Source organism: Oncorhynchus mykiss, chromosome 15, assembly GCF_057628025.1.
Source record: "Oncorhynchus mykiss isolate SJ-2025 chromosome 15, ASM5762802v1, whole genome shotgun sequence".
In the NCBI taxonomy this organism is placed as follows: Eukaryota; Metazoa; Chordata; class Actinopteri; order Salmoniformes; family Salmonidae; genus Oncorhynchus; species Oncorhynchus mykiss.
This window is the reverse complement of record NC_143036.1, coordinates 10,841,369-10,850,000: the sequence shown is the minus strand read 5'-3', so window position 1 is coordinate 10,850,000 and position 8,632 is coordinate 10,841,369. Positions and strand designations below refer to the sequence as shown.

Below are 8,632 nucleotides of genomic sequence, written 5' to 3'. Positions count from 1 at the left end.
ACACAGAATCACACAGGTACGACTACACAGAATCACACAGGTACGACTACACAGAATCACACCGGTACGACTACACAGAATCACACAGGTACGACTACACAGAATCACACCGGTACGACTACACAGAATCACACAGGTACGACTACACAGCATCACACAGGTACGACTACACAGAATCACACAGGTACGACTACACAGAATCACACAGGTACGACTACACAGAATCACACCGGTACGACTACACAGAATCACACAGGTACGACTACACAGCATCACACAGGTACGACTACACAGAATCACACAGGTACGACTACACAGAATCACACAGATACGACTACACAGAATCACACAGGTATGACTACACAGAATCACACAGGTACGACTACACAGAATCACACAGGTACGACTACACAGAATCACACAGGTACGACTACACAGCATCACACAGGTACGACTACACAGAATCACACAGGTACGACTACACAGAATCACACAGGTACGACTACACAGAATCACACAGGTACGACTACACAGAATCACACAGGTACGACTACACAGAATCACACAGGTACGACTACACAGCATCACACAGGTACGACTACACAGAATCACACAGGTACGACTACACAGAATCACACAGGTACGACTACACAGAATCACACAGGTATGACTACACAGCATCACACCGGTACGACTACACAGCATCACACAGGTACGACTACACAGCATCACACAGGTACGACTACACAGCATCACACAGGTACGACTACACAGAATCACACAGGTACGACTACACAGAATCACACAGGTACGACTACACAGAATCACACAGGTACGACTACACAGAATCACACAGGTACGACTACACAGAATCACACAGGCACGACTACACAGAATCACACAGGCACGACTACACAGAATCACAAAGGTACGACTACACAGAATCACACAGGTACGACTACACAGAATCACACAGGTACGACTACACAGAATCACACAGGTACGACTACACAGAATCACACAGGTACGACTACACAGAATCACACAGGTACGACTACACAGAATCACACAGGTACGACTACACAGAATCACACAGGTACGACTACACAGAATCACACCGGTACGACTACACAGCATCACACAGGTATGACTACACAGGTACGACTACACAGAATCACACCGGTACGACTACACAGCATCACACAGGTATGACTACACAGGTATGACTACACAGCATCACACAGGTATGACTACACAAGTACGACTGCACAGCATCACACAGATATGAATACACAGGTACGACTACACAGCATCACACAGGTATGACTACACAAGTACGACTGCACAGCATCACACAGATACGAATACACAGGTACGACTACACAGCATCACACAGGTATGCCAACGTCACGGCAGATGAGTTGTGTCTTGTGGAGTGTTCCTTATGTCTGCCTCTAAGAGCTGTTTCTGTTGTTGTGCTTTTAGCCTGCAACAACATTACACGAACAGAAATGCATATCGGTTTTGTTAAATCAATTTTTTTCCCCGGATTCTGATCTTGATCCAGAGAGCCATCTGGTGAAGGAGCAGGGGGACAGGCCTGGAGCTCGTGACCCAGGTGAGGGAACACATAATGGGGCATAGCCCGGCAACAGCAACCCCTCTCCTGGAGATCTGACTCAGTTTTCTGTAGGATATCCCTGTTCGAGCTAGTGTCTGTCTGTCTGTTCCAGATGTGACGGTGGCACAGACAATAGAGGTCAAACAGGCTGGTCCCAGTGAGGAGGATGGCGCCCCACGCGTAGTCATAGCCGGACCAGGTGAGACAAGTGGAGGTGAGACAGGTGTATGGCAGAACTCCAGAGGGTGAGACAGGTCTTGATGAGACAGGTAAATTGATGAAATAGCCTGTCTGTCTGAGGGGCCGTCTCTGCCCTCCTTCTGCAGGGATGTTTCTGGTCTATGTGATCATCCCCACCATCCCTCTGCTGCTGCTCATCCTGGTGGCTTCTGGGACTTGCTGTTTCCAGATGTTCAGCAAGAGGTGAGACACGGCACACCACCGCAACCACAAAAACAACAACTCCCTACCTTGACGACACAGCTGAACACACCAAGTCCACCCAGTTGAATCAGTACTGCATTATCCATACACATCCAACTGATTGACCACTCTGTGATTCTCATACAGCTAAGGCTTTCATAAGTACCATATAAACCGTTTAACCATATGGTTATGAACGAAGACCGTCGTAAAAATATTTTGGGGAACGAACAGATGACTGAAGACGGGATGGCCAGGCATTCGTGCGGTTGAGGCCGTTTCGGCCATAACATGGACTCTTCATAATAACTTGATTAAACTTGATCCTTGATGAAACAAGCCATGGAGTCTTTGGTTGTCTAGGTAACGCCCCCCCCCCCCCCCCCCATAATACAGCAGCGGCACACACAGAAATAGAATGAATAGAACGGGGTTGGAACCACTAACCCTAGCAATTTGACTGGTAAACCCATGGGTACACTCTGGCACACTGGCTGCCTGGTATTGTGATGCAACCATTTCCATGGTAATGTAGAATGTTCATTGATAAAATTATGTAATAACTGATGTGGCTCATGCAATGGAATGCATTTTTTTTATCATGTCAGTTGAGTTGAATCAACAATCACAGCACATATTTTAGCAGATGTTTTACTTCCTGCTTTGCTGCAGTATGGATAAACTTGCGATGGCCGCCAGTCCACACGTTATAACATCATTGACTTGAACGGGCATGCCAGTTCTATCCATTCCATTTCTATGGCAGCACATGCAGTCAGGAGCGGAGGAGATGTGCGTACCCCTCGAAAAATAAGGGCTGTGTTGACCAATTACCATCATTTTAAATTCCATGACCGTCCCAGCCATAAATATAACCAATCATTCACTATCCTCATAGTGCTCACACACTGTCCTCTCTCTCTCTCTCTTCCTATCACACACTGTCCTCTCTCTCTCTCTCTTCCTATCACACACTGTCCTCTCGCTCTCTTCCTATCACACACTGTCCTCTCTCTCTCTCTCTTCCTATCACACACTGTCCTCTCTCTCTTTCTCTTCCTATCACACACTGTCCTCTCTCTCTCTCTTCCTATCCCACAGTGTCCTCTCTCTCTCTTCCTATCACACACTGTCCTCTCTCTCTCTTCCTATCCCACACTGTCCTCTCTCTCTCTTCCTATCACACACTGTCCTCTCTCTCTCTCTTCCTATCACTCACTGTCCTCTCTTTCTCTCTTCCTATCACACACTGTCCTCTCTCTCTCTTCCTATCACACACTGTCCTCTCTTTCTCTCTCTCTTCCTATCACAAACTGTCCTCTCTCTCTTTCTTTCTTCCTATCACTCACTGTCCTCTCTCTCTTTCTCTCTTCCTATCACTCACTGTCCTCTCTCTCTCTTTCTCTTCCTATCCCACACTGTCCTCTCTCTCTTTCTCTCTTCCTATCACTCACTGTCCTCTCTCTCTTTCTCTCTTCCTATCCCACACTGTCCTCTCTCTCTTCCTATCACACACTGTCCTCTCTCTCTCTCTTCCTATCACTCACTGTCCTCTCTCTCTCTCTCTTCCTATCACTCACTGTCGTCTCTCTCTCTCTTCCTATCACTCACTGTCCTTTCTCTCTCTCTTCCTATCACACACTGTCCTCTCTCTCTCTTCCTATAACACACTGTCCTCTCTCTCTCTTCCTATCACTCACTGTCCTCTCTCTCTCTCTCTTCCTATCACACACTGTCCTCTCTCTCTCTCTCTTCCTATCACACACTGTCCTCTCTCTCTCTCTTCCTATCACTCACTGTCCTCTCTTTCTCTCTTCCTATCACACACTGTCCTCTCTCTCTCTTCCTATCACAAACTGTCCTCTCTCTCTTTCTTTCTTCCTATCACTCACTGTCCTCTCTCTCTTTCTCTCTTCCTATCACACACTGCCCTCTCTCTCTCTTCCTATCACACACTGTCCTCTCTCTCTCTCTTCCTATCACTCACTGTCCTCTCTCTCTCTCTCTTCCTATCACTCACTGTCCTCTCTCTCTCTCTTCCTATCACTCACTGTCCTTTCTCTCTCTCTTCCTATCACACACTGTCCTCTCTCTCTCTTCCTATCACACACTGTCCTCTCTCTCTCTTCCTATCACTCACTGTCCTCTCTCTCTCTCTCTTCCTATCACACACTGTCCTCTCTCTCTCTCTTCCTATCACTCACTGTCCTCTCTTTCTCTCTTCCTATCACACACTGTCCTCTCTCTCTCTTCCTATCACACACTGTCCTCTCTTTCTCTCTCTCTTCCTATCACAAACTGTCCTCTCTCTCTTTCTTTCTTCCTATCACTCACTGTCCTCTCTCTCTTTCTCTCTTCCTATCACACACTGTCCTCTCTCTCTCTTCCTATCACACACTGTCATCTCTCTCTTTCTCTCTTCCTATCACTCACTGTCCTCTCTCTCTCTCTCTTCCTATCACACACTGTCCTCTCTCTCTCTCTTCCTATCACTCACTGTCCTCTCTTTCTCTCTTCCTATCACACACTGTCCTCTCTCTCTCTTCCTATCACACACTGTCCTCTCTTTCTCTCTCTCTTCCTATCACAAACTGTCCTCTCTCTCTTTCTTTCTTCCTATCACTCACTGTCCTCTCTCTCTTTCTCTCTTCCTATCACTCACTGTCCTCTCTCTCTTCCTATCACACACTGTCCTCTCTCTCTCTCTCTCTTCCTATCACTCATTGTCCTCTCTCTCTCTCTTCCTATCACTCACTGTCCTGTCTCTCTCTCTTCCTATCACACACTGTCCTCTCTCTCTCTCTCTTCCTATCACACACTGTCCTCTCTCTCTTCCTATCACTCACTGTCCTCTCTCTCTCTCTCTTCCTATCACACACTGTCCTCTCTCTCTCTCTTCCTATCACTCACTGTCCTCTCTTTCTCTCTTCCTATCACACACTGTCCTCTCTCTCTCTTCCTATCACACACTGTCCTCTCTTTCTCTCTCTCTTCCTATCACAAACTGTCCTCTCTCTCTTTCTTTCTTCCTATCACTCACTGTCCTTTCTCTCTTCCTATCACTCACTGTCCTCTCTCTCTTTCTCTCTTCCTATCCCACACTGTCCTCTCTCTCTTCCTATCACACACTGTCCTCTCTCTCTCTTCCTATCACTCACTGTCCTCTCTCTCTCTCTCTTCCTATCACTCACTGTCCTCTCTCTCTCTCTTCCTATCACTCACTGTCCTTTCTCTCTCTCTTCCTATCACACACTGTCCTCTCTCTCTCTTCCTATCACACACTGTCCTCTCTCTCTCTTCCTATCACTCACTGTCCTCTCTCTCTCTCTCTTCCTATCACACACTGTCCTCTCTCTCTCTCTTCCTATCACTCACTGTCCTCTCTTTCTCTCTTCCTATCACACACTGTCCTCTCTCTCTCTTCCTATCACACACTGTCCTCTCTTTCTCTCTCTCTTCCTATCACAAACTGTCCTCTCTCTCTTTCTTTCTTCCTATCACTCACTGTCCTCTCTCTCTTTCTCTCTTCCTATCACTCACTGTCCTCTCTCTCTCTTTCTCTTCCTATCCCACACTGTCCTCTCTCTCTTTCTCTCTTCCTATCACTCACTGTCCTCTCTCTCTTTCTCTCTTCCTATCCCACACTGTCCTCTCTCTCTTCCTATCATACACTGTCCTCTCTCTCTCTCTTCCTATCACTCACTGTCGTCTCTCTCTCTCTTCCTATCACTCACTGTCCTTTCTCTCTCTCTTCCTATCACACACTGTCCTCTCTCTCTCTTCCTATCACACACTGTCCTCTCTCTCTCTTCCTATCACTCACTGTCCTCTCTCTCTCTCTCTTCCTATCACACACTGTCCTCTCTCTCTCTCTCTTCCTATCACACACTGTCCTCTCTCTCTCTCTTCCTATCACTCACTGTCCTCTCTTTCTCTCTTCCTATCACACACTGTCCTCTCTCTCTCGTCCTATCACACACTGTCCTCTCTTTCTCTCTCTCTTCCTATCACAAACTGTCCTCTCTCTCTTTCTTTCTTCCTATCACTCACTGTCCTCTCTCTCTTTCTCTCTTCCTATCACTCACTGTCCTCTCTCTCTTCCTATCACACACTGTCCTCTCTCTCTCTTTCTCTTCCTATCCCACACTGTCATCTCTCTCTTTCTCTCTTCCTATCACTCACTGTCCTCTCTCTCTTTCTCTCTTCCAATCACTCACTGTCCTCTCTCTCTCTCTTCCTATCACACACTGTCATCTCTCTCTTTCTCTCTTCCTATCACTCACTGTCCTCTCTCTCTTTCTCTCTTCCAATCACTCACTGTCCTCTCTCTCTCTTCCTATCACACACTGTCCCCTCTCTCTTACTATCTTCCTATCACTCACTGTCCTCCCTCTCTTTCTCTCTTCCTATCCCACACTGTCCTCTCTCTCTTTCTCTCTTCCTATCCCACACTGTCCTCTCTCTCTTTCTCTCTTCCTATCACACACTGTCCTCTCTCTCGCTCTTCCTATCACTCACTGTCCTCTCTCTCTTTCTCTCTTCCTATCACACACTGTCCTCTCTCTCTTTCTCTCTTCCTATCCCACACTGTCCTCTCTCTCTTTCTCTCTTCCTATCACACACTGTCCTCTCTCTCTTTCTCTTCCTATCCCACACTGTCCTCTCTCTCTTTCTCTCTTCCTATCACTCACTGTCCTCTCTCTCTTTCTCTTCCTATCACTCACTGTCCTCTCTCTCTTTCTCTCTTCCTATCACTCACTGTCCTCTCTCTCTTTCTCTTCCTATCCCACACTGTCCTCTCTCTCTTTCTCTCTTCCTATCACACACTGTCCTCTCTCTCTTTCTCTCTTCCTATCCCACACTGTCCTCTCTCTCTTTCTCTCTTCCTATCACACACTGTCCTCTCTCTCTTTCTCTTCCTATCCCACACTGTCCTCTCTCTCTTTCTCTCTTCCTATCACTCACTGTCCTCTCTCTCTTTCTCTCTTCCTATCACTCACTGTCCTCTCTCTCTCTTCCTATCACACACTGTCCTCTCTCTCTCTCTCTTCCTATCACACACTGTCCTCTCTCTCTCTCTTCCTATCACTCACTGTCCTCTCTTTCTCTCTTCCTATCACACACTGTCCTCTCTCTCTCTTCCTATCACACACTGTCCTCTCTTTCTCTCTCTCTTCCTATCACAAACTGTCCTCTCTCTCTTTCTTTCTTCCTATCACTCACTGTCCTCTCTCTCTTTCTCTCTTCCTATCACTCACTGTCCTCTCTCTCTTCCTATCACTCACTGTCCTCTCTCTCTCTCTCTTCCTATCACTCACTGTCCTCTCTCTCTCTCTTCCTATCACTCACTGTCCTTTCTCTCTCTCTTCCTATCACACACTGTCCTCTCTCTCTCTTCCTATCACACACTGTCCTCTCTCTCTCTTCCTATCACTCACTGTCCTCTCTCTCTCTCTCTTCCTATCACACACTGTCCTCTCTCTCTCTCTTCCTATCACTCACTATCCTCTCTTTCTCTCTTCCTATCACACACTGTCCTCTCTCTCTCTTCCTATCACACACTGTCCTCTCTTTCTCTCTCTCTTCCTATCACAAACTGTCCTCTCTCTCTTTCTTTCTTCCTATCACTCACTGTCCTCTCTCTCTTTCTCTCTTCCTATCACTCACTGTCCTCTCTCTCTTCCTATCACACACTGTCCTCTCTCTCTCTTTCTCTTCCTATCCCACAATGTCATCTCTCTCTTTCTCTCTTCCTATCACTCACTGTCCTCTCTCTCTTTCTCTCTTCCAATCACTCACTGTCCTCTCTCTCTCTCTTCCTATCACACACTGTCATCTCTCTCTTTCTCTCTTCCTATCACTCACTGTCCTCTCTCTCTTTCTCTCTTCCAATCACTCACTGTCCTCTCTCTCTCTTCCTATCACACACTGTCCCCTCTCTCTTACTATCTTCCTATCACTCACTGTCCTCTCTCTCTTTCTCTCTTCCTATCCCACACTGTCCTCTCTCTCTTTCTCTCTTCCTATCCCACACTGTCCTCTCTCTCTTTCTCTCTTCCTATCACACACTGTCCTCTCTCTCTCTCTTCCTATCACTCACTGTCCTCTCTCTCTTTCTCTCTTCCTATCACACACTGTCCTCTCTCTCTTTCTCTCTTCCTATCCCAAACTGTCCTCTCTCTCTTTCTCTCTTCCTATCACACACTGTCCTCTCTCTCTTTCTCTTCCTATCCCACACTGTCCTCTCTCTCTTTCTCTCTTCCTATCACTCACTGTCCTCTCTCTCTTTCTCTTCCTATCACTCACTGTCCTCTCTCTCTTTCTCTCTTCCTATCACTCACTGTCCTCTCTCTCTTTCTCTTCCTATCCCACACTGTCCTCTCTCTCTTTCTCTCTTCCTATCACACACTGTCCTCTCTCTCTTTCTCTCTTCCTATCCCACACTGTCCTCTCTCTCTTTCTCTCTTCCTATCACACACTGTCCTCTCTCTCTTTCTCTTCCTATCCCACACTGTCCTCTCTCTCTTTCTCTCTTCCTATCACTCACTGTCCTCTCTCTCTTTCTCTCTTCCTATCACTCACTGTCCT

At 46.9% G+C, this 8,632-nt stretch overlaps 1 protein-coding gene across 2 annotated transcripts in view; it reads left to right on the top strand.

The window, feature by feature from the left end:
- The window catches only part of chodl (chondrolectin), a 41,116-nt gene that overhangs the window by 28,208 nt on the left and 4,276 nt on the right, over nucleotides 1-8,632 (top strand). Inside the window, exons 5-7 of one of the 2 annotated variants that reach the window (XM_036943686.2) lie at nucleotides 1,568-1,618; nucleotides 1,734-1,835; nucleotides 1,948-2,044. In XM_036943686.2, the coding sequence (XP_036799581.2) occupies nucleotides 1,568-1,618; nucleotides 1,734-1,835; nucleotides 1,948-2,044 (250 nt within the window). The remainder of the gene's footprint in view (nucleotides 1-1,567; nucleotides 1,619-1,733; nucleotides 1,836-1,947; nucleotides 2,045-8,632) is intronic. The other variant, XM_036943687.2, reaches the window with a different exon arrangement.